The sequence below is a fragment of the Gopherus evgoodei genome, unplaced genomic scaffold (genome assembly GCF_007399415.2).
Source record: "Gopherus evgoodei ecotype Sinaloan lineage unplaced genomic scaffold, rGopEvg1_v1.p scaffold_35_arrow_ctg1, whole genome shotgun sequence".
Classification (NCBI taxonomy): Eukaryota; Metazoa; Chordata; order Testudines; family Testudinidae; genus Gopherus; species Gopherus evgoodei.
Genome location: NW_022060027.1, coordinates 1,501,288 through 1,527,202, shown reverse-complemented (window position 1 = coordinate 1,527,202; position 25,915 = coordinate 1,501,288). Strand labels below are relative to the sequence as shown.

The following is a 25,915-nucleotide window of genomic DNA, read 5'->3' as shown; positions in this document are numbered from 1 at the left end:
TCAGCTCTTCTGCAGAGGGCAGGAGGCGCTGTGGGGGCGGAGCCAAGGAAGGAAGAGGTGGAAGGAGGGCGGTGCACTCTTGGGAGAGGGGGTGGAGCAGGGCCAGAAGAGGAAGAGTGGGAGCAGGAACAGGTGGGGCAGGGGTGGGGCCTTCAGGGAAGGGGTATAGTAGGGGTAGGGCCTGTGGCAGAGAGGTGCTCAAGAACTCGTGAGGAAATCAAAAAGTTGGCACCTATTCCTACACTGCACCTACATTATTTCATAACTGAATCAAACCTTAACAATTCTCCTTCCTTTTTAAGTCAAAAATCAGAATATTCCTTTTAGTATGGAGGAAAAAGATACTTTTGACTCTAATGAGATGCTTTTGCATCTTTCTTGTCCTTTTTTTTATTCCAAACAGTAGTTTTTGGCCTGAAATAAACATATTCCCATGGAAAGTTTCTGCCAACACCTTGCTCTCATAGCGAATACCTGGGACCAGAAGACAGAATATATAGCTTCTATTTCCTACTCTAGCAAACATTCCTGTGTGACTATCAGTACTTTTTTTGCAGACGTATTGTCAAGGAGCCTACACTGAGTGCTCTGCAAAGGATGTGGGTTCCCAGTTTGATGGAAACTCTCCGGGAAGACACTCCTCCCTGCATCCCTTAGGCACAGGGTGGAGTGTCTCCCTGGCCTCAGTTACTACAAAGTCAAGCACAATACTGGCAATTTTCTTCTGCCTCAGCCTCTATCGAGATCTTTTTCATTCAATGGGTATGTTCAGTTCTTGTAGCATATGGATGTTTTTTCTCACATGTCTGACTGTCCTTGAACCCCTGCCCGTCTGACTTTCTTTGAAAAGTGCTGATGAGGTCCCGGCTCGATGAAATGCCAAGATTCAATAGTAATCTGCACAGGCCCCCCACCTCCCAAATAGAAGGGGCATGCAATGATAGCATCCCTCTTGCCCTTGAAGTGGTTGCAACCAATACAGGCCACACGAAGTTTGGTCAGTCGATTGTAACCATTGAGTAAGATAGGCAAACTCACCCTTTACCCCTTGGAGATCTTCTGCAAAAAAAACCAAAACAATGGGGAGGAGAGGAAAACAGTTCAGTGTATGTCCATTGACTTATTAATTGAAAAGTGTGAATGAGATCATTTCTTTCTTGATTAGCATAAATATTGGCTATGGGTAGTGAACTAGCCATTCAATCTGTTGTCTAGCCCCATTCCAATCCCACTACGTAGTAGACAGAGGAGAGTATATTCTTGCTTTAATCCCTTTTAAAAGAAACTTCATGGCCACAAGTAACTAGCAAAAGGTGAATATGAAACACTACGCTCCTCTGCTAATATGGGTTCGGCTATGACAGGAGCGGTAACACCATTTATATCATGTGCTGTATTTCACTTGCTTATTTCAACACAGAGTCCTTTCAATGTGTACATTGCCTTTCGTAATGTGTCTCTGCAAGACTGTTGTGGTCCTTGGAGAATACAAGCAAGTACTAGATGAGTCTGATTAAATTTCAACAATGTATAAGCAGCACTTCTCAGAAACAGCAAGTGCTCTTACATGTTATTGACATAATTAGCCAAGTCATCCGCTCTTTCAAAAAGATGAGTAAAGCACATGGAAGAAAAAGGCCACAGACTTACTTATTGTCTTTTCCATTTCTCCTAAAAAACAGAAAAATGTATGTAAAGATAACAGTAGAACCTTTTGTAATATATGGCCATGTTCAAAGGTAACTAATAGTTAAAATAACAAAAGCTGTGTTTATTGGAGAATAGCTGTGAGGGAGCAAGTGACACAATGAACAGCATACTATCTAAGGCCATAAGGAAACACTCTCAAAATATTTTACATGCACCAGAGTACTTCCTCGAAACAATTCATGTTTGCAGTAGAGCAGTACCTTTAGAAAAAAATGTCCAATGATGGAGGATGCACCACAATCTCTCATCAATTGTAACAATGGCTGATCACCCTCACTTTTAAAAAATGTATATTTTATTTCTAGTCTGACTTTCTTAGTTTCACTTTCCAGGCATTGGATTTTGCTAGACGATTCTCTGCTAGGCAAAAGAGCCCAGTATCACATATATGTTCTCTGTCTACATACAGCTAGAGTGTAACCAAGTCACCTCTTTTCTTTGGTGACCTAAATAGATTGAGCTCTTTGAGTCTATCACTATAACACATGTAATCTAATCCTTTAATCATTCTAGTGCTCTTCTATGAACCCTCTTCAGTTTGATGACTTCCTTCTTCAGTTGGGGACACCAGAACTGCACTCAGTATTCCAGTAACCGAGCCATATATTGAGCTAATATAACCTCTATAGTCCTAATCAACATCATCTCCATGCCCTCTGGTTTGGGGCCTAGCAAACACTTTCCTACTGAAGGGCGTCTGTTGGCTCTAGTGAAAGTGGTCCCCTTTTTCTGAGACAGAAATTGCACTCACAGGCAGGCCCCACTAGTCTGCTCCTCTCCCTCCACTGCAGCACCTTCTGCTCACCACTGATCAGCTCCTCTGGAGAGGTCAGAAGGCGCTGACGGGAGGAGCTGAGTAAAGAAGTGGTGGAATGAGGGTGGGGTACTCTAAGTGGCGGAAGAACAGGGCAGGAAGAGGCAGAGTTAGAGCGAGCAAGGACGGAGCTGTGAGGGCAGGGGTATAGTAGGGGTAGGGCCGGGGGCAGAGAGGTGGACAAGGACCCCCTAGGAAATCAATAAGTTTGCAAATGTGCCTACATTGACCCCATATTATTTCATAACTGAATCAAATCTTTACAATTTATCAGTTCCTGCTCTATCAAAACAGGAAACTGGGGAGAGGTCTAATAACTCAGTGATTTTTCTTTTCATTCTACAAGACTCCTACACAGCAGTAGAGCACATGGAGGAAAAAATACACAGACTTACTCATTCTCTTTTCAGAATCTCCTGAAAAAGAAAAAAAAATAGAGATAACAATACCACCTTTTGTAATAATATGGCCAAGAAGAAAGATAACTAATAGTTAAAATATCAAAAGCTGTATTTATTGGAGAATAGCTGTGATGGAGCAAGTGACACAATGAACACCATGGTGTCTAAGGCTGGAAGGAAGCACTCTCATCATCTATAATGTGGTCCAGAAAACTTCTCCCAAACAATTCATGTTTGCAGTAGAGTAATGCCTTTAGAAAAAAAATTCCAGTGATGGAGGATGCACCACAACCCCCCGTCAATTGTAACAATGGATAATCATCCTCTCTCTTAAAAATTTATACTTTATTTCTAGTCTGACTTTCCTAGTTTCACTTTCCAGCCACTGGATTTTGCTAGACCATTCTCTCCTATATTAAAGAGCCCATTATAGATTCATAGACACTAGGACTGGAAGGGACTTCGAGAGGTCATCGAGTCCAGTCCCCTGCCTTCATGGCAGGAGCAAATACTGTCTAGACCATCACTGATAGACATTTATCTAACCTACTCTTAAATATCTCTAGAGATGGTGATTCCACAACCTCCCTAGGCAATTTATTCCAGTGTTTAACCACTCTGACAGTTAGGAACTATTGATATCTTTCTTTCTTTTTTAGGAGAAATGGAAAGGACAATAAGTAAGTCTGTGTCCTTTTTCTTCCATGTGCTCTACTCCTCTTTTTGATAGAGCGGATGACTTGGCTTATTTTGTCAATAACATATTAGAGCACTTTCTGGTTCTGAGTAGTGCTGCTCATACGTTGTTGAAATTGAAATAGACTCACCCACTATTTGTTTGTATTCTCCAAGAACCATAACACTCTTGCAGAGACCCAGTATGAAAGGCAATGTACCACATTGAAAGGACTCTGCACTGAAAAGCAAATGAAATTCAGCTCATGATGTAAATGGTGTTACTGCTCCTTTCATAGCAGAACCCACATAAGCAAAGGAGTGTAGCGTTTCATATTCACCTTTTGCTAGTTACTTGTGGCCATGAAGCTTCTTTTAAAATTGATTAAAGCAAGACCATATTATGCACTGTGATAGGAATGGGGCTAGCTGACAGATTGAACAGCTGATATTTATGCTAATATCATACAAATAATGAGCTAATATAACCCCTAAAGTCCTAATTAAAATCATCCCCATGCCCTCTGGTTTGAGGTCAAGCGAACACTTTCCTACTGAAAGGCTTATGTGAGCTCCAGTGAAAGTGATCCCCTTTTTCTGAGACAGAAATTCCACTCATAGGGAGGACCCACCAATCTGCTCATCTCCCTCCACTGCAGCACATCCTGCTCACCACTGATCAGCTCCTCTGGAGAAGTCAGAAGGCGCTGAGGGGAAGACGTGAGTAAGGAAGTGGTGGAATGAGGGTCGGGCACTTTAAATGGGTGAAGAACAGGGCAGAAAGAGGCAGTGTTAGAGCAGGCAAGGACGGGGCCTTGAGGGAAGGAGTATTGTAGGGGTAGGGCCTGGGGCAGAGAGGTTGTCAAATACTCATGAGGAAATCAAAAAGTTGGCATCTCTTCCTACACTGATCCCACATTATTTCATTACTGAATCAAATCTTAACAGTGTCTCAGTTCCTGCTCTAATAAAACAGGAATGTGGGATGAGGTCTAATAACTCAATGATTTTTTCTTTTCATTCTAGAAGACTCCTACACAGCAGTAGAACACACGGAAGAAAAAGGACACAGACTTACTCATTCTCTTTTCGAAATCTCCTGAAAAAAAAAATAAAATAAAGATAACAATAGCACCTTTTGTAATTAATGGCCAAGAACAAAGATAACTAATAGTTAAAATATCATACGCTGTATTTATTGGAGAATATCTGCAAGGGAGCAAGTGACACAATGAACTCCATGGTGTCTAAGGCTGGAAGGAAGCACTCTCATTGTCTATAATATAGTCCTGAGTACTTCCCCAAAACAATTCATGTTTCCAGTGATGGAGGATGCACCACAATCCCCCGTCAATTGTAAGAATGGATAATCATCCTCTCTCTTAAAAATTTATACTTTATTTTTAGTCTGACTTTCCTTGTTTCACCTTTCAGCCATTGGATTTTGCTAGCCCATTCTCTTCTAGATTAAAGAGCCCATTATAGATTCATAGACACTAGGACTGGAAGGGACTTCGAGAGGTCATCGAGTCCAGACTCCTGCCTTCATGGCAGGAGCAAATCCTGTCTAGACCATCACTGATAGACATTTATCTAACCTACTCTTATATATCTCTAGAGATGGTGATTCCACAATCTCCCTAGGCAATTTATTCCAGTGTTTAACCACTCTGACAGTTAGGAACTTTTTCCTAATGTCCAACCTAAACTTCCCTTACTGCAGTTTAAGCCCATTTCTTCTTGTTCTATCCTTAGAGGCAAAGAAGAACAAGTTTTCTCTCACCTCCTGATGACACCCTTTTAGATAACTGAAAACTGTTATCATGTCCCCTCTCAGTCTTCTCTTTTCCAAACTAAACAAACCCAATTCCTTCAGCCTTCCTTCATAGGTCATGTTCTCTAGACCTTTAATATACCTTGTTGCTCTTCTCTGGACCTGCTCCAATTTCTCCACATCTTTCTTGAAATGCGGTGCTCAGAACTGGACACAATACTCCAGCTGAGGCTGACCAATGCAGAGTATAGTGGAAGAATGACTTCTCGTGTCTTGCTCACAACACGCCTCTTAATCCATCCCAGAATCACGTCTGCTTTTTTTACAACAGCATCACACTGTTGACTCATATTTAGCTTGTGGTCCACTATAACCCCTAGATCCCTTTCTGCCATTTTCTTTCCTAGACAGTCTGTATTAACATCATCCTCATGCCCTTTGGTTTGGATCCTAGTGAACACTTTCCTCCTGAAGGGCTTGTGTGAGCTCCAGTGAACGGGGTACAGTTTTTCTCAGACAGAAATTTGCACTCGCCAGCAGACACCATCAATCAGCTCCTCCCCCTCCACCCTAGCATCTCCTACCCGCCACTGATCAGCTCTTCTGCAGAGGGCAGGAGGCACTGGGGGGAGGAGACAAGGAAGGAAGAGGTGGAATGAGGGCGGGGCACTCTTGGGAGAGGGGGTGGAGCAGGGCCAGAAGAGGAAGAGTGGGAGCAGGAACAGGTATGGCAGGGGTGGGGCCTTCAGGGAAGGGGTATAATATGGGTAGGGTCTTGGGCAGAGAGATGCTCAAGTACCTGTGAGGAAATCAAAAAGGTGGCACCTGTGCCTTCACTACCCTCAAATTATTTCATAACAGAATCAAACTTTAACAAAGTCTCCTTCATTTTGAAGTGAAAAATCAGAATATTCCTTTTTAATATGAAGGAAATAGAAACTTTTGACTCTAATGAGATGGTTTTACATCTTTCTCGTTATTTTTTTTTATTCCAAACAGTAGTTTTTTTCCTGAAATAAACATACTCCGATGAAAATTTCTGCCAACACATTGCTCTCCTAAGGAATAAATGGGACCAGAAGACGGAATATCTAGATTCTATTTCCTATTCTAGTAAACATTCCTGTGTGACTATCAGCACTTCCTTTGCAGGAGGATTGTAAAGAGCCTACCCTGGGTGCTCTGCAAGGGATGTGGGTTCCCAGTTTGGGGGAAGCTCTTTGGGGAAGACACTTCTTCCTCCATCCCTGACCACAGGGTGGAGTGTCTCCCTGGTCCCAGTTACTACAATGTCAAGCACAACACTAGCAGTTCGGTCCTGCCTCACCCCCTCTCCAGATCTTTTTCATTAAATGGATATATTCAGTTCTTGTAGCATGTGGATGTTTTTTCTCACATGTCCGGCTGCTCTTGAACCTCTGCTCCTCTGACTTTCTTTGAAAAGTGCTGTTGAGGTCTCGGCTCAATGACATACCACAATTCAATAGTAATCTACACAGACCCCCCCACTTCCCAAATCTAAGGGGCATGCAATGACAGTGTCCCTACTGCATTGAAGTTGTTGCAACAATACAGGGCACACAAAGTTTGGTCCGTTGACTGTAACTATTTAGTAAAGTAGGCAAACTCACCCTTTTCTTCCTGGAGTTCCTCTGCAAGGGAACAATGGAGAGGAGATGGAAACAGTTCAGTGTATGTCCATTGACATATGAATTGAAGAGGGTGAATGAGATGGTTTCTTTGCTGATAAGCATAAATATTGGCCAGGGGTAGAGAACTAGCAGTTCAATCTTAGCCCCATTCCTATCCCACTATATAGTAGATAGAGGAGATTATATTCTTGTTTTAATCAATTTAAAAAGAAGCTTCATGGCCACAGGTAACTAGCAAAAGGTGAGTATGAAACACTACGCTCCTCTGCTAATACGGGTTCTGCTATGAAAGGAGCAGTAACACCATATACATCATGAGATGAATTCCATTTGCTTATTTCTATGCAGAGTCCTTTCAATGTGTACATTGCCTTTCATAGTGGGCCTCTGCAAGAGTGTTATGGTTCTTGGAGAATACAAACAAATAGTGGGTGAGTCTATTTAAATTTCAGCAATTTATGAGCAGCACTGATCAGAACCAGCATGTGCTCTTATCTGTTGTTGATAAAATTAGCCAAGTCATCCGCTCTATCAAAAAGAAGAGTAGAGCACATGGAAGAGAAAGGACACAGACTTACTTATTGTCTTTCCCATTTCTCCTAAAAAAGAGAGACATATATTTAAATATAACAATAGCACCTTTTGTAATATATGACGAAGAACAAAGGTAACTAATAGTTAAAATAACAAAAGCTGTATTTATTGTAGAATATCTGTGAGGGAGCAAGTGACACAATGAACATCATACTGTCGAAGGCCAGAAGGAGACACTCTCATCATCTATTGAGTGCGTCAGAGAACTTCCCCCAAACAATTCATGTTTGAATTAGAGCAGCACCTTTAGAAAAAAAATGTCCAGTGATGGAGGATCCACCACAACCCTCTGTAAATTGTTAGAAAGGCTAGTCACCCTCACTCTTCAAAATGTATACCTTACCTCTAGTCTGACTTTCCTAGTTTCAGTTTCCAGCCATTGAATTTTGGTAGACTACTCTCTGCTAGAGTAAAGAGCCCATTGTCACTGTATGTTCTCTGTCTACATACAGCTAGAGTGTAACCAAGTCACCCCTTTTCTTTGGTGAGCTAAATAGATTGAGCTCTTTGAGTCTATCACTAGAGCACATGTTATCTAATCCTTTAATCATTCTGGTCCTTTTCTAAAAACCCTCTTCAGTTTGACAACTTCTTTCTTCTGCTGGGGACACCGGAACTTCACTCCATTTTCCTGCAACCGAGCCAGGTACTGAGCTAATATAACTTCTAGAGTCCTAATTAAAATCATCCCCATGCCCTCTGGTTTGGGGCCTAGAGAACACTTTCCTACTGAAGGGCTTGTGTGAGCTCCAGTGAAAGAGGTCCCCTTTTTCTGAGACAGAAATTACACTCACAGTCAGGCCCCACCAATCAGCTCCTCTCCCTCCACCGCAGTGCTTCTTGCTCACCACTGACCAGCTCTTCTGGAGAGGGCAGAAGGCATTGAGTGGGGGGAGGAGCTGAGGAAGGAAGATGTGGAACAAGGGTGGGGCAATCTTGGAGAGGGGGAACAGGGCAGGAAGAGGCAAAATGGGAATGGGAAGAGGCAGGGTATGGGTGGGGCCTTAGGGGAAGGGATATATTAGGGGTAATTTGTTTCCAAAGGATGTTGTGTGTGAAGGCCATAAATATAATGGGCTTCAAAAAAAAAAAGAATATAAATTCATGGAAGATGTCTCCTTCAGTAATTATTAACCAAGGTGGGCAGAGATGCAAGCCAGTGCACTGGATGTGCTAAGCCTCTGACTATCAGAAGCTGGGACTGGATGTGAGGAAATGGATCATTAGAAAAATTCCCGTTCTGTTCATTCCCGGTGATGAATCAGGCACTGGCCACTGTCAGAATACAGGATACTGGGCTGGCTGGATTATTGTTCTGACACAATTTGGCTGTTCTTATGTTATTTCCCTAGAGCCTTTAATCCCTGTCCCCAGTAAAGTTTCCTGTGTTATACTGTTATTTTTGAGTGCGGCCTTTCATTTGTTGAATATTATCTTCCTCCTGAAATAAAGAACCCAGGACCCAATGCATGCCATGAGGCAAAACAAGCCACTCTGATTAGCAAGCAGCAGGGAAGAGGCTTAAGCCACAAGGTGGGTGGGAAATGGGTTACATGAAACATAATGTTAGCATTTCCCTCAGAGAGCTGTCTCTGCCAAAGGGTAAAGGAGCCTCTGACTCTTGTGAGGCACAATAAAATTGGCAGGGAGTCAGGGACTGCAGGGGATGAGGAATTCTCCTGCTGCCAGTGACAGACAGGTTTGATTCTGAACCCAGGCTGCCTGCTTCTGTGAAGTACTGAGCATCCTCAATTCAAATTTAGCCAAATCCGTAAATCTTATTCAGATGTAACTCAGGTAAAATTCTCAAAAGTGTAGATAGTTCTCGGAAAACATCCACTCAACGTGCATCAGCAGTCAAAAACGCTAACACAATGTTAGGAACCACTAGGACAGAGATAGATAATAAGATAGAAAATAACATAATTCCACTTTATGAATCCATGGTGTGCCCACAACTTGAATACTGTGTGCAGCTCAGGACACCCCATCTAAAAAAAATGTATGTTAGAATTGGCAAAAGTATAGAGAAGGGCAACAAAAATTATTAAGGGTATGGAACAGCTCCCATACGAGAAGAGATTTAAAATACTAGGACTGTTCAGCTTGGAAAAGAAATGACAAAGGGGGAATATGACTGAGATCTATGAAAATATGAATGCTGTGGAGGAAGAGAAAAGGAAAAAAGGAAACATTATTTACCTATTTGCATAACACAAGAACTAGGGGTTACTTGATTAAATTAATAGGTTTAAAACAAGCAAACAAATAACAGAAAGTATTTTTCACACAACACACAGACAACCTATGGAATTCATTGCTAGGAGACATTAAAATTCGCTAATTGTATTTTAAAGAGCTTCAACATCATAAATTAGCCAACTTCAGTGAGGTTCATGTGGACAAATATTTGAATCCGATACATTTGCTATTAGCAGAAGTGAAAGTAAGCCGGTATGGTCCGGTACGGTGTACCAGCAAGAGCCAGTATGCCGTGCTGGACAGCACCGGCTTCAGCGGCCAGGATTAAAAGGGCCCAGAGCTCCCACCACTGCAGGGAGCCCAGAGCTCTTTAAATCCCCCCTGCAGCTTTGGCGGCCAGACTGGGGCCAGGATTTAAAGGGCTCTGGGCTTTCCACGGCCGCGTGAGCTCCGGGTCCTTTAAATCCCAGCCCCAGCCCGGCAAGGCTTGGGGCTCCCCGCGACTGGAGCTGTGGTGGGGCTTTAAAGGGCCCAGAGCTCCGCAGTGGCCGGGGCCCGGGTTCTTTAATTTGCTCAGGGGCTCCCAGCCACCCCTGCAGCTGGGAGCCCCGGGTAGATTTAAAGGCCCTGGGGCTCCCAGCCACAGTCGGTGCCTCAGGGCCTTTAAATCTTGAGAGGCCCCACCTCTTCTGGTTGAGGCCACGCCTTTTCCAGATGAGGCCACGCCCCCTCAAGACTCCAGCAGTACTGGTAAGTCGTGTAAGTTACTTTCACCCCTGGCTATCAGTAAATTTGACCAGTATTGTGTTCTCTCTGCTGCTGTCAGTCAGCTTCTCCATCATTTCTTTGAAGCAAAATTAACCTCATTCACTTGCAATATAACAGTTTTTTCAATCATTCTCAGGCCAAAAGGGACCATTGTGATCATCTAGTCTGATCACCTCGAAAACACAGGGCAGAGATATGCCCTAAAATAATTCCTAGAGTAGAGATTGTTTGTTTGTTTTTTGTTTTTTTTTAATTCAATCTTGATTTAGAAATTGCCAGGGTTGGAGACACCACTGCAACCCTTGGTAAATTGTTCCAATGGTTAATCACCCTCACTATTAAAAATATACAACTTACGCAAATTAAACAAAAGAAAATTAAGTTAACTTACTTTTGCATTTTCCAAGAAAAATCACAGCAATAAACAGCAATAAACAGATTAAGGCACCTATGGAAAGATAGAACATGTTACTATCACCACCATGTAGCCTCAAACATGGGAGGTATTTCTATGAGTTACAGTTTTGGACCTAAACAATGATGGACTTTTGATGGAATATGAACAATGATGGGATAAGAACAGATGTACCTGCCAGGAGGTGGGGACTCTACCTAAGGGTCCCCTGTCTGGTTTTACCTGTTCCTCCCCAGCATTCAAAGACAGCGTGAAATAGGCTCCATTAGGAGTCTTTTGTTATTTTAATTGCTCAATAAGAGATGACATCATGTGTGGTGGGACAGCGTTTCTGCCCAGCCTGCTAAGAGCTAAAAGTCACTACGAGCTGATAATCACTAAGAGCTGGGTGGACTCTTAAGATACTGACCGGCAGAGGTCACAGCAGGGAGGCAGGTGGTAGAAGTGACCGGCAACTGGAACAAGTGGTGGAGAAATAATATCTGGTAGGGAGGCCAGCAGGGGAGAAACTGCGGCTGGCAGGGAGGCCAGCAGGGGAGGAACAGCGACTGGTGGGGCAGCCAGCCAGAGCAAGTGCTCAGACGGCGGAGTAAGCAAGGTGCCTTCTTTCCCAGAAGGGAGCTGAACTCACACATATACACCTGTGAACCTTGGGTCCTCACCAAGGGCAATCACTGTGAGTGGGGTATGGTGAAGGAGCAGAGTGTAGCATAGAAAAGGAAGTTTTGGTTGTAGAACTCAAGAACAGGAGGCAGAAGACTCTGACCCATGCACTCTAGAGTTGGTGTCCTGCTCATAACTTTATCTTTATCAAACCTGCTTGTGGCATTTTCCCCAGTTAATGCTGGGTCACTTCTCTCTTTTCATTAAAAGTTTCTTTCCTACACTCAGACTCTGTGCTTGTGAATGGGGAAGTATTGCCTCTCAGAGGCACTCCAGGGTGTGTTACTGGGCATGGGCTCAAGCCAGTTTTGTGTTGTATTGTTGAAAAGAAACACCTAGATATTGAACCCAGCCCTGGCTGCTGCCAACTCCACCTGGCAGAAGGGTTACAATAGAATAAATATTAGCCATGCTGGTGATCTCCTCTTCCTGTTGAGTGTCTCTTACATGCTCCAGTGAGCCTCGGCTAAACTAAACCCCTCCACACTAAGTTTTTCTCCCCCAGGGAAGAGGAGGGTTCAGACTGACCACTATGCTATGGCCTTTCACCAGGATGTCAGAAAACCCTTTAGCTGGTCCTGGGATCCATACAACTGCAAATGCTGGAGGGACTGGTGTGGGGGAAGTGGGGATAATGTACATTGTTCCCCTTCCTACACCCTATGATTGCACAGACAGGACAATACCGCACAACTTTAACCTTTAACTGTTATCCTGCTCCTTCTCATGAAGCGAGATGCAGTTAAAGGCCCCTGAAGTTTCTCATCCAAGGGGATGGTAGTGCTCTTGCCTTTCAATATCAAGAGTTCCCCCTCGGGGCACTATATGTATCCCTACAGAGATGTTGAAGACTTACCATGATATGCTGGGTGCATTCTAGAGCTGGCTGCTAAATATTTCCATGATAAAATGCCACTCTGTGTGATCACCACAGAAATCAGCACAAGCTCATTCTTGCTCTCCTGCCACTGTTTGCATAAAGAGATAAAGCCTTACATATCACCTATCTGTAAAAAGCAACAGAGGTTCCTGTGGTGCCTTATAACCTAACAGACGTATTGAAGCATAAGCTTTCGTGGGTGAGTACCCACTTAGTCAGACGCATGTAGTGGAAATGTCCAGAGGCAGGTATAAATATGCAGGTAAGAATCAGTCTAGTGATAATGAGGTTAGTTCAATCAGGGAGGAAATTGCTGAACTTCAGTTCATTTGCAAATTTGACACCATCAGCTCAAGATTAAACAAAGACTGTGAATGGCTAGCCAACTAAAAAAGCAGTTTCTCCTCCCTGGGTGTTCACACCTCATCTGCTAGAAGAGGGCCTCATTCTCCCTGAATGAACTAACCTCATTATCTCTAGACTGATTCTTGCCTGCATATTTATACTTGCCTTTAGAAATTTCCATTACATGCGTCTGACTAAGTGCGTACTCACCCACCAATACTTATGCTCCAATACATCTGTTAGGCTATAAGGTGCCACAGGAACCTTTGTTGCTTTTTACAGATCCCGACTAACATGACTACCCCTCTGATACATATCACCTATTTGGCGTCATTCTTTTCTGAAAATTGAACATTTTCCTACTGAAGGGCTTGTGGGAGCTTCAGTGAACGGGGTACAGAAATTGTACTCACCAGCAGACCCCACCAATCAACTCCTCTCCCTCCAACCTTGCGTCTCCTGCCCACCACTGATCAGCTCTTCTGCCGAGGGCAAGAGACACTGAGGGGGGAGGAGTAGGGGAAGGAAGAGGCGGAACAACATTGTTCATAGGAGAGGGGGTGTAACGGGCTATGAAGAAGCAGAGTGGGAACGGGAAGAGTTTGGGCAGGGGTCAGGTCTTGGGGGAATGGGTATAGTAGGGGAAACTTGTTCCCATAGGATGTTGTGAAGGCCAAAAAGTTAATGGGGTTCAAACAAATAATAATAAATAAGATTCGTTTATGGAGGATAGCTCCTTCAATGGTTATTACCCAAGATGGTCAGGGATGCAAGCCAGTGCTTTTGGTGTCCCTAAGCCTTTGACTATCAGAAGGTGGGACTGGATGACAGGGAATGGATCATTAGAGAAATTCCCCTTCTGTTCATTCCCTCTGATGCATCAGGCACTGGCCAGTGTCAGAAGACAGGATACTGGGCTGGATGGATTGTTGGTCTGACACAGTATGGCTGTTCTTATGTTGCTTCCCTAGAGCCTTTGTTCCGTGTCCCCAGTAAAGTGCCCTGTGTTATAGTGTTATTTTTGAGTGTGGCCTTTCATTTGTTGGGACTTGTATTGGTGTATTGTGTTGTTAATGTGCTGGGTTATATTTCTTGTAAATAGATAAGTAGCATTAATCATTATCCCAAGGACAGCACCCCAGTGTCCGAAGCAGAGACAGGAATTACCTTGGGTGGAGGCACCAGGTGCTGAAATAAAGAACCCAGGACCCAATGCATGACAAGAGGGAAGACAAGACACTCTGATTAGCAAGCAGCAGGGAGGAGGCTTAAGCCACATGTGGAGTGGGAGGGAAGGGGGTACATTAAATTCAATGTTAGCATTTCCCTCAGAGAGCTGTCTCCGCTGCAGTGAGGGCTGCAGTAGCCTCTGACTCCTGTGAGGCACAACAAAATTGGCAGGGAGTCAGGGACTGCAGGGAATGGGGAATTCCCCTGCTCTCGGGGACAGACAGGTTTGATTCTGAACCCAGGCTGCAATCAGACAGAGATGCCTCTCCCTTTTAAGGGAGCTTGGAGCCCTAGCACAATGAAGAAACACTCATTATTCATACTTTTGTTAAAAATGGAAGACAAGTTTTTGTTTAAACTTTCCAGAAGAAAAACAAAATCATTGCATTTCAGGAAAGGCAGTGACTGAACACGTGCAACTCCAACTGTGGTTATTTCACTAAATTATGAGGAACTGATAATAGTAGAGTTTTATCATGGAAAGGCCATATCCTCTTTCTCGAGAAAGGTGACTGCCATATGAGCTGTGATGTACAATAGTTTTAAGATCAGTGAATTACTGCATTTACTAGAAATATATGGAAATACACTCCTCTTAGCTAATCTAGCTCTCAGTGTTCATAGCACTGAGAGAAAGGCAGGCAGAAGGTCTAATTCAGTCCTATCTAATTCCCACTGAAATCAATGGAAGCAATCATACTCTTTATCCAGTTAACTACTGTGGGAAGAGCAAAAGCTTCATACACTCCTAGAGTGTTTCTTGGTGAATGAAATAATGAATCATATTTTCATGTGTGCTCTAGCTTTATGACTGGGTGAAATGTACCCCTTGCTGATGGCTTAACGGGTATATGGGAAAACATACATTCTTCAGAATGCTCTTTTTTCTTTCCTAGAGGAGACGCAAAGAAGCTCTATTTTAGGGAGGTTTTTGATATGTGAACAAGATGTGAAAGAATACACTTGTCTATTCATTTAGTCTAATCGCCTCTAGAACACAAGCCAGAGAACTGCCCCAAAATAATTCCTAGGTTTTTTTTTTTTACAAAAAATATCCAATCTTGATTTAGAAATTGTCAGGTTTGGAGACACCACTGCAACCCTTGGTAAATTGTTCCAATGGTTAATCACCCTTATTATTAAAAATGTACACCTTATGTAAATTAAACGAAAGAAAATTAAGTCAACTTACTTTTGTATTTTCCAAGAAAAAGGATGACGGTCTCATCAATAGTCTGCAAGAAATTGTTTAAGGCACCTACGGAAAGATAGAACATGTTACTATCACCACCATGTAGCCTCAGACATGGGAGGTATTTCTAATTGTTACAGTTTTGGATCTAAAGAATGCTGGACTTTTGATGGGCTATGAACAATGATGCCATATGAACCAATGTCCCTGCCAGGAGGTGTGGACTCTGTCTAAGGGTCCAGAGTCTGGTTTTACCTGTTCCTCCCCACTGTTCAAAGACAGAGCAAAATAGGCTCCATTAGGAGTCTTTTGTTATTTCAAGTGCTCAATAAGAGCTGAAATCAGTTGTGGTGGGACAGCGTTTCTGCCCAGCCTGCTAAGAGCTAAAAGTCACTAAGAGCTGACAATCACTAAGAGTTGGGGGGACTCTCAAGAGACTGATCTGCAGAGGTCATAGCAGAGAGGCAGGTGGCAATAGGTGACCGGCGAGTGGAACAAGAGGGCAAGGAATAAAGGCTGGTAGGGCAGCCATCAGGGGAGAAATCACGACTGGCAGACAGGGCAGTAGGGAAGAACAGCGACTGGTGGGGCAGCTAGCCAGATCAAGTGCTCAGATGGTGGAGCAAGCAAGGTGCCTTCTTCCCCAGATGGGAGGTGAACTCAGGCAGGGGGAGCTATGAACCCTGGATCCTCATCTAGGGCAATCACTGTGAGTGGGGTATGGTGAAGGAGCAAAGTGGGGCACAGAACTCATTCTTGCTCTCCTGCCATTGTTTGCATAAAGAGATAAAGCCTTACATATCACCTATTTGTAAAAAGCGACAGAGGTTCCTGTGGTGCCTTATAGCCTAACAGATATATTGGAGCATAAACTTTCATGAGTGAACACCCACTTCATCAGACACATGCAGTGGAAATTTCTAGAGGCAGGTATAAATATGCAGCCAAGAATCAGTCTAGAGATAATGAGGTTAGTTCAATCAGGGAGGAAATTGCTGAACTTCAGCTCATTTGCAAATTTGACACCATCAACTCAGGATTACACAAAGACTGTGAATGGCTAGCCAACTACAAAAGCAGTTTCTCCTCCCTGGGTGTTCACACCTCATATGCTAGAAGAGGGCCTCATCCTCCCTAATTGAACTAATCACCTCTCTGCCCCCACGTGATTGTGTACTTAAATGGAACCTTAACAATTTCTTCAGGAATTTGTTCTGTGAAAGAGGCACAGGGTCAGCATATGTTTCATGAACGGGTTACTCATGTATGTGAGTGTAAAGGACACAAAGTCAGTGCAGACTTCTTCATTTGCTTCTGAACATGAAATGTTACTATGACCTCAAAATGCTTATTTTTCAGGAAATAATTGTACTTTATTTTTTAGACTAAAACTTTCAGGACATTATAAGGTACGTGACACTAAATATACTGGGGTTGGGAGCAATTGGAAAAAGTAGAATCAAAGAGGTGGGTTTTGAATGTAGCTGGGAAACCTGAGAGGTTTGGACCATTCTGGTTTTGTGCAGAATTGAGATCTGTAGTCTGAATCCAGCTTCCATGCAGTTTAATGGTCTGTCTCACAAGCACTCCCCTATTGGCTCACAATGTCCAGGCTCCAGTGGAGCATAGGTGTCAGTGAGGGTCATTGTCTCAAAAAATAAATAAAAAGTAATTTCAAAATGAAAAAAAAAATCAAAATGTTCCATTTTATCATGATGGAAACAAAAGGTTTTGACTTCACTGAACAATTTGTTGCTTTCTTTTTCTCCCCCCTCGACTCCTTCCCACACCCAGTAGTAGACAGAGCGAGCCTGGAGCATGGGGCTTGGTGCCATTCCTGAGGCCTGAACCAGAGACTGTGACCCAAGTCAGGCCATGTATTAATGTAGATGTTTACACGTTCACTGTCCACTACATGAACTTGGCACAGTTGTTGCTTGTATGCACAAAATATTTATGTAAATACATTCAACTTACTATAGATACATCGCAATTTAATATACAATAAGATGGTTTCAGAGAACAATAAATGGGGATGTTTTGTTCAAGATACCAGGAAGAAGATGTCATGAAACACATAAGTTGTTTTACCAGTTGTTTGTCTCAGTTTATTAATATCAAGGTACCTCGCCTTAACCCTTTGTGTAGCCTGGGGAACAGCACAAAGTCCCGCTATTGACTGAGTGGCTCCTTGCCACTGGACATTCATCTGTTAGTGTACCAGTAACCATGGAGCCAGGGTGCTGAGACTGTGCCTTCAGGGCAATAAACTTGGCTGAGTGCCTTAGTCACTGAACTGTACCTGTGTATGGTTAACTCTGAGGTATGCAGAATTAGCAGGCTACATTATCTGCTAATGCTCCTAACACCAGAGCTCCATGGACAGAAGCACTGAGCAGCCTGAACAGCGTTACCGATGCAACAACATTACACCCTTCAGCACTTAACAACAAACCTCTAAATAATTTTTTTTATCAAAATACAAAAGTTTTTGGAAAGTTTCTGAAAATCCTTTCATTTGGTAGTGAATACACTGGGCCAGAGACCAGAATATCTGGGTTCTATGACTTGCTCTAGAAAACATTCCTGTGTAACTATCACCACTTCCTTTTCAGGCGAATTCAACATGCCTCCTCTGTGTTCTGCACAGGGCGTGGGTTCTGAGTTTGCAGGAAGCTTTTTGTGGAACACATTTCTCCTCCAATCTCTGAGGCAGCCGGTAGGGTGTCAGCATGGCCTCAGCAACAGCTCAGACCAGCTTTAGCAACACTGTCCTGCTGCTCCCTACATTCACAGCTTAGTCCGACAGGAAATATGTTAAAGTCCTGGAGCTTGTACATGTTTCTGCTCATTTCTGACTCTCCTTCAACCTGTCTTGTTCGGACCTTCATTGAAAATTGCTGGTGAGGTCTCAGCTCCATGACATACATGAGTCCAGAGTCCCCTATATGAACCCTCCTCTTCCGAGACTCAAAAGCCATGCAATGAGAGAATCCCTGCTGCAGTCGGGGCTGTTAGTTTGGACTGTAAGAGGCAAATATGACACATGCTGCTCCTCTACTAATATGTCCTTGGTCAAGGCTCCCTCCAGGTATGTACTTATAAAGTGTGATTAAGTCACTCCTTTGCTTTGGGAAACTAAACAGATTGAGCTCTGGAGTCTATCAATATAAAGTACGTTTTCTGCTACCTTAATCATTCTCGTGGTTCTTCTCTGACCCCATCTCCAATATATCAACTTTGTTCTTCAAGTTGGCACATCAGAATTGGACACAGTTATCTATTTGTGTATTTCACCACATCCTGCTGTCTCTGCTGCTCGCACCTTATATCACAGATTACATGCCATCTCACCCATTTCTTACATGCCATCTCACCCACACATGTGTGCAAGGAAATATATCAAAATCTTCTGAAAAAACCTGTCAGCAGAGGATACATTTTTGAAGACCTGAGAATTAACTGAGCTGACAGAGGAGCACACAATTAAAAGTTAACATTTCCTGGCAGTGGCAACCTTTTGCAGCTAGCAGAAGAAATATCTGGCTGCACTTTCAGACGTGGTCTGTCAGTGGCTACCTCAGTCTGGCTTAATCTGTTCCTCCCCACTCCATTAGGAGTCTTTTGTTATTTTAAGTGCTCAATAAGAGATGAAATCACTTGTGGTGGGACAGCCTTTCTGCCCAGCCTGCTAAGAGACTCAAGACACTGACCAGCAGAGGTCACAGCAGAGAGGCAGGTGGCAGAAGGTGACTGGCGAGCAGAACAAGCAGCTGGTGAGGTGGCCAGCAGGGGAGGAACAGCGGCTGGTAGGGAGGCCAGCGGGGAAGGAACAGCGACAGGTGGGACAGCCAGCCAGAGCAAGTGCTCAGATAGCGGAGCAAGCAAGGTGCCTTTTTTCCCGGATGGGAGGTGAACTCACACAGATGCACCTCTCAACCCTGGGTCCTCACTGACCAAGGACAACCACCGTGAGTGGTGTATGGTGAAGAAGCAGAGAGGCGCACAGAATATGAACTTTTGGTTGTAGAACTCAAGAATAGGAGGCTGCCAGAGACGAGGGAGGATAGGAAACTGCTCTGGAAAAAGAGCCTCCTTGTATACAAAGCCCAAGACTCATGAGCATGAGGCCTCATTTCCCATCAATCTTTGGCTCTATGGAAATTTCTGTCTGCTTTACTCTCCACTTTGTGGGGTGAGAACTCTCTGGATACCAAGGAAACATCCCTGGGAGAGGTTCCTGGAGCTCCCAGCAGAGATTTCCCATAAAAGGGGATGATTGGGCCCTTCAGTAGAAATTATTCTCCTTGTCAGAAAGAAGGTATTTATACTAAAGTTGTATAGGAAGTTGTGTTGTGGAAGCTAGACCTCACTGCTGAACATTTCTATAATGAAATCTCACTCTGTGTGATTGTCTCTGCAATCAAAGCAACTTCAGCCATGCCTTCCAGCCATTGTTTAGCAAAGGCAGACACTTCTCAATGTGTCACTCCTTTTGTCTTTGTTTTTTCTTCAGATTGGCTTAACAAACACATCTTTCCTCTGAGAAGTCCTGGTCTGAAACCCTGACCCTGCCCGAGTAGAGAAACAACCTGCCAGTGAAAATGTCCAAACTGTCTCGAGTCCCAACAGCAAATATGTACCTTCCTCCCCCTCGCAGCAAAAGCTCAAAGGTCCTGATCCCTCACTCAGTTGAAGGGACCCTGCCTACCACGCTTCCCTCACTGAGGAAATGTCAGGCCCTTCCCCTTCAAACTGCAGCCATCGGAGAAAACTTACGTTTGTCATCCCCTGGATGATCTGGGGAAAAAAAGCATAAGAACATAAGAATGGCCCTACTCATCACATCAAAGGTTCATCCAGCCCAGTATCCTGTCTATCGACAGTAGCCAATGCCAGGTGCTCTAGAGGGAGTAAACCTAACAAGTAATGATCAAGTGATCTCTCTCCTGCCATCCATCTCCACCCTCTGACAAACAGAGGCTAGGGACACTATTCCTTACCCATCCTGGCTAATAGTCATTAATGGACTTAACCTCCATGAATTTATCTAGTTCTCTTTTAAACCCTGTTATAAACCTAGCATTCAAAACCTCCTCAAGCAAGCAGTTCCACAGATTGATTGTGTGCTGTGTGTTTTATTTGTTTTAAACCTGCTGCTCATTTGGTGGCCTCTAGTTCTTATATTATGGGAACAAGTAAATAACTTTTCCTTGTTCATTTTCTCCACACCACTTATGATTTTATACACCTCTATCATATCCACCCTTAGTCTCCTCTTTTCCAAGCTGAAAAGTCCTAGCCTCTTTAATCTCTCCTCATATGGGACCCTTTCCAAACCCCTAATCATTTTAGGTCTCAGAGTAGCAGCCGTGTTAGTCTGTATCCGCAAAAAGAACAGGAGTATTTGTGGCACCTTAGATTTGTTAGTCTCTAAGGTGCCACAAGTACTCCTGTTATTTTTGCTAATGATTTTAGTTGCCTTTCTCTGAACCTTTTCTTATGCCAATATATCTTTTTTGAGATGAGGACACCACATCTGTACACAGTATTCAAGATGCGGGAGTACCATGGATTTATATAAAGGCACTAAAATAATTTCCATCTTATTCTCTATCCCTTTTTTAATGAATCCTAACATCCTGTTTGCTTTTTTGACCGCCTCTGCACACTGCATGAACGTCTTCAGAGAACGGTCCGCTATGACTCCAAGATCTCTTTCCTGATTATGCGTAGCTAAATTAGCCCTCATCATATCGTATGCATAGTTGGGGTTATTTTTTTCCAATGTGCATTACTTTACATTTATCAACATTAAATTTCATTTGCCATTTTGTTGCCCAATCACTTAGTTTTGTGAGATCTTTTTGAAGTTCTTCAGTCTGCTTTGGTCTTAACTATCTTGAGCACTTTAGTATAGTCTGCAAACTTTGCCACCTCGCTATTTACCCCTTTCTCTAGCTCATTTATGAGTAAGTTGAATAGGATTGGTCCTAGGACTGACCCTTGCGGAACACCACTAGTTACCGCTCTCCATTCTGAAAATTTACCATTTATTCCTATCCTTTGTTCCCTGTCTTTTAACCAGTTCTTAGTCCATGAAAGAATCTTCCCTCTTATCCCATGACAACTTAATTTACATAAGTGCCTTTGGTAAGGGACCTTGTCAAAGGCTTTCTGAAAATCTAAATACACTATGTCCACTGGATCCCCCTTGTCCACGTTTGTTGACTCCTTCAAAGAACTCTAATAGATTAGTAAGAAATGATTTCCCTTTACAGAAACTATGTTGACTTTTGCCCAACAAGTTATGTTCCCCTATGTGTCTGACACTTTTATTCTTTACTATTTTTTCAACTAATTTGCCCAGTACCAACGTTAGATTTACCGATCTGTAATTGCCGGGATCACCTCTAGAGCCGTTTGTAAATATTGGCATTACATTAGCTATCTTTCAGTCATTGGTTACAGAAGCCGATTTAAAGGACAGGTTACAAACCATAGTTAAAATAGTTCCTCAATTTCACATTTGAGTTCTTTCAGAACTTTTGGGTGAATGCCATCTGGTCCCAGTGACTTGTTACTGTTAAGTTTATCAATTAATTCCAAAACCTCCTCTACTAACACTTCAATCTGTGAGAATTCTTCAGATTTGTCACCTACAAAAGATAGCTCAGGTTTGGGAATCTCCCTAACATCCTCAGTTGTGAAGACTGAAGCAAAGAATTCATTTAGTTTCTTTGCAAACACTATTGTCTTTAAGAGCTCCTTTTGTATCTCGATCATCCAGGGGCTCCATTGGTTGTTTAGCAGGCTTCCTGCTTCTGATGTACTTAAAAAACATTTTGTTATTACCTTTTGACTTTTTAGCTAGCTGTTCTTCAAACTCCTTTTTGGCATTTCTTATTACATTTTTACACTTAATTTGGCAGGGTTTATGCTCCTTTCTATTTACCTTTCTAGAATTTGAATTCCACTTTTTAAAAAAAAGCCTTTTTATTTCTCACTGCTTCTTTTACATGGCTGTTAAGCCATGGTGGCTCTTTTTTAGTTCTTTTACTGTGTTTTTTAATTTGGGGTATACATTTAAGTTGATCCTCTATTATGGTGTCTTTGAAAAGTGTCCATGCAGCTTGCAGGGATTTCACTCTAGTCACTGTACCCTTTGATTTATGTTTAACTAACTCCCTCATTTTTGCATAGTTCCCCTTTCTGAAATTAAATGCCACAGTGTTGGGCTGTTGAGGTGTTCTTCCCACCACAGGGATGTTAAATGTTATTATATTATGGTCACTATTTCCAAGCAATCCTGTTATAGTTACATCTTGGACCAGCTCCTGAACTCCACTCAGGACTAAATTAAGAATTGCCTCTCCCCTTGTGGGTTCCTGTGTGCTCCAAGAAGCAGTCATTTAAAGTATCAAGAAATGTTGTCTCTGCATTTCGTCTTGAGGTGACATGCTCCCAGTCAATGTTAAATGTTATTATATTATGGTCACTATTTCCAAGCAATCCTGTTATAGTTACATCTTGGACCAGCTCCTGAACTCCACTCAGGACTAAATCAAGAATTGCCTCTCCCCTTGTGGGTTCCTGTGTGCTCCAAGAAGCAGTCATTTAAAGTATCAAGAAATGTTGTCTCTGCATTTCGTCTTGAGGTGACATGCTCCCAGTCAATATGGGGATAATTGAAATCCCGCACTATTATTGAGTTCTTAATTTGATAGCCTCTCTAATCTTCCTTGTCATTTCATTGTTACTATCACTGTCCTGGTCAGGTGGCTGATAATAGATCCCTATTGTTATATTCTTATTAGAGCATGGAATTTCTATCCATAGAGATTCTATGGAACATATGGATTCATTTCAAATTTTTACTTCATTTGATACTACATTTTCTTTCATATATAGTGCTACTCCCCCATCCCGCACAACATGTTCTGTCCTTCCAATATATTTTATACCCCGGAATGATTGTGTCCCATTGATTGTCCCCACTTCACCAGATTTCTGTGATGCTTATTATATCAATATTCTCCTTTAACACAAGGCACTGTAGTTCACCCATCTTATTATTTAGGTTTCTAGCATTTGTATACAAGCACTTTAAAAACTTGTCACTGTTTAATTGTCTGCCCTTTTCTGACGTGTCAGATTCTTTTTTATGTGACTGTTTCTTGTCTGATGTGGCCCATACTGTATCCTCTTCTATCCTCTCCTCCTGATTAGAACCTAGAGAATCTCTGTCAATAGACTTTCCTCTAAGAGAAGTCTCTGTCTGATCCACGTGCTCCGCTGCAGAAATCAGCTTCCCTCCATCTGTTAAAAACTGCTGTGCAACATTAGTTAAGTGCCAGCAGTCTGGATCCACTTTGGTTTAGGTGGAGCCCATCCTTCCTGTATAGGTTCCCCCATCCCAAAAGTTTCCCCATTTCCTAATAAATCTAAACCCCTCCTCTCTACACCATCATCTCATCCATGCATTGAGACTCTGAAGCTCTGCCTGCCTACCTGGCCCTGTGCATGGAACTGGAAGCATTTCTGAGAATGCCACCATAGAAGTCCTGGATTTCAGTCTCTTTTCTGGCAGCCTAAATTTGGCCTCCAGGACGTCTCTCCTACCCTTCCCTATTTCACTGGTACCTACATGTACCATGACCACCAGCTCTACCCCAGCACTACACATAAGTCTATCTAGATGCCTCGAGAGATCCACAGACTTTGCACCAGGCAGGCAAGTCACCATACAGTTCTCCCGGTGATCACAAACTCAGCTATCTATGTTTCTAATGATCGAATCTCCCATTACTAACACCTGCCTTTTCCTAATGACTGGACTTCCCTCCCCCAGACAGGTAACCTCAGTGCAAGAGGATACCCCAACATCATCAGGAATGAGGGTCCCAACTATGGGAAGGTTTCCTTCTGCTCCCGTTGACTGCTCTGCTTCCCTGGGCCTTTCATCCTCCTTAACAATGCAGGGACTGTCTGTCCAGAAGTGGGACAATTCTACAGTGTCCCAGAAAGCCTCATCAACATACCTCTCTACCTCCCTTAGCTCCTCCAGTTCTGCCACCCTGGCCTCCAAAGGCCGTACATGGTCTCTGAGGGCCAGGAGCTCCTTTCACCAAATGAACACACATGCCACCCACCCACAGGGCAGGTAATCATACATGCTATACTGAGCGAAATAAACTGGATAGCCCCCACTCTGCTGCCGGGCTTCTGCCTGCATTCTCTCCTACAGCTGCCTAGGTTAATGACAGGGTTATTGTTTAAATCACAAAGTTTGATTATAGTTTAAGTTAAAGGTTTTAAAGAATTGCAAGTATACCCCGCCCCCTTCCCACTCCCCTTCCAAACTCCCTATCAAAAATCCCTGTTAGTGGCCCCTATTCGCAAAGCTCCCTGGTCACTTGCTCACTGCTTTATAAAGCCCTGGCCTTCCTGATAGCCCCACCCTCTGACTAAGGTTCAGCCAATGAACAGAGGCTTCTAGATTTCAAACCTTGGTTAGAAGCTCACAGCTTCCAACTGCCGGCCACAGCACACGGTCCTTCAAACAAACAAACAAAGTAACAGACAGAGAAACACAAGCTCAGCACACAACAAGTAAACCCCAAACACAAACACACACTACAGACAGCCACTTACCCCAAGGATTCTGTATTTGCTCCTCCTTCACCTGGAGAACCCCATCTCGAAACTCCCTGTTAGCAGCCCCTGTTAGCAAAGACACAAACATTTCTCTTTATATTCACTGTATGATCTGATAAGGAGCCTAATCCTGCTCCTTCTCATGTAAATCTTTTCACTGATTTCATTGGGAGAAGAACTGGGCCCTCGATTATGTAATTATAATTCTCTGGCAAGAGCACAACCGGATATACTTTCAAATGTGTGATTGTAAAGTTCGTGTTTTCCCCTGGTTCTGTTCTCTGACACAGACACAAGGGTTTGCACATGTGATTCTGTCCCAGAAGGGAGAGGCCTCAAGGAAGACACAGGAAACCTCCCTCATACATGTTATAGTGATACAAAATCAGTGCAGGCCTAGGACCAGATCCAAATTCACTGAAGTCAATGGCAGACTTTCCATTCACTTCACTGGATTCTGAATCAGTCACTTGACACCAGATTCACAGAAAAATGTAGCCATCTCAGTGCCTCTTTAGGTGCCTAAATCCAGCATTGAGGCATCACTGACATTCTCAAACCGAAATCTCATTTACCAACTGACCCCATAGGTGACAGAAGTCCGCATGGTGTCTACATTTCTCTGGTCAGCAGGCACAAAGCCAACTAAATCTTGATGCAGCTCTACAGCTAATGAGCAGCTGGGAGTCTCACTCACGTGTAATCCCCAGCAGCCAGAAAGTGGTATTCACAAAATAGGCGTCTCCCTGCCTATCCTGCCAGAGGACTTGATCTCATAGCCTTGGTTAGAGTTGGACAACAGATTGAGGGCTGCACGAAAGAAAGGAGGTGTGCTTGTCCCAAGTTACCCCATAGCCCAGTTACAGAGGGATCTGACAAAGCTGGATGAGTCGGAAACAAATTGGCAGATGAAATTTAAGGTTGATAAATGAAAAGCAATGAA

The 25,915-nt window shown here is 43.2% G+C and overlaps 1 protein-coding gene across 1 annotated transcript in view; it reads right to left on the bottom strand.

The window, feature by feature from the left end:
* The window catches only part of LOC115641759 (butyrophilin subfamily 1 member A1-like), a 50,784-nt gene extending 25,802 nt beyond the window's left edge, over window positions 1–24,982 (bottom strand). Inside the window, exons 1-9 of the mRNA XM_030545125.1 lie at window positions 24,970–24,982; window positions 20,095–20,115; window positions 15,316–15,381; window positions 10,982–11,038; window positions 7,605–7,625; window positions 7,006–7,026; window positions 2,920–2,940; window positions 1,651–1,671; window positions 1,039–1,059 (exon numbers count right to left, since the gene is read on the bottom strand). Of these exons, the coding sequence (XP_030400985.1) occupies window positions 1,039–1,059; window positions 1,651–1,671; window positions 2,920–2,940; window positions 7,006–7,026; window positions 7,605–7,620 (100 nt within the window). The 5' untranslated portion in view covers window positions 7,621–7,625; window positions 10,982–11,038; window positions 15,316–15,381; window positions 20,095–20,115; window positions 24,970–24,982. The remainder of the gene's footprint in view (window positions 1–1,038; window positions 1,060–1,650; window positions 1,672–2,919; window positions 2,941–7,005; window positions 7,027–7,604; window positions 7,626–10,981; window positions 11,039–15,315; window positions 15,382–20,094; window positions 20,116–24,969) is intronic.
* Window positions 24,983–25,915: the final 933 nt, after the last annotated feature.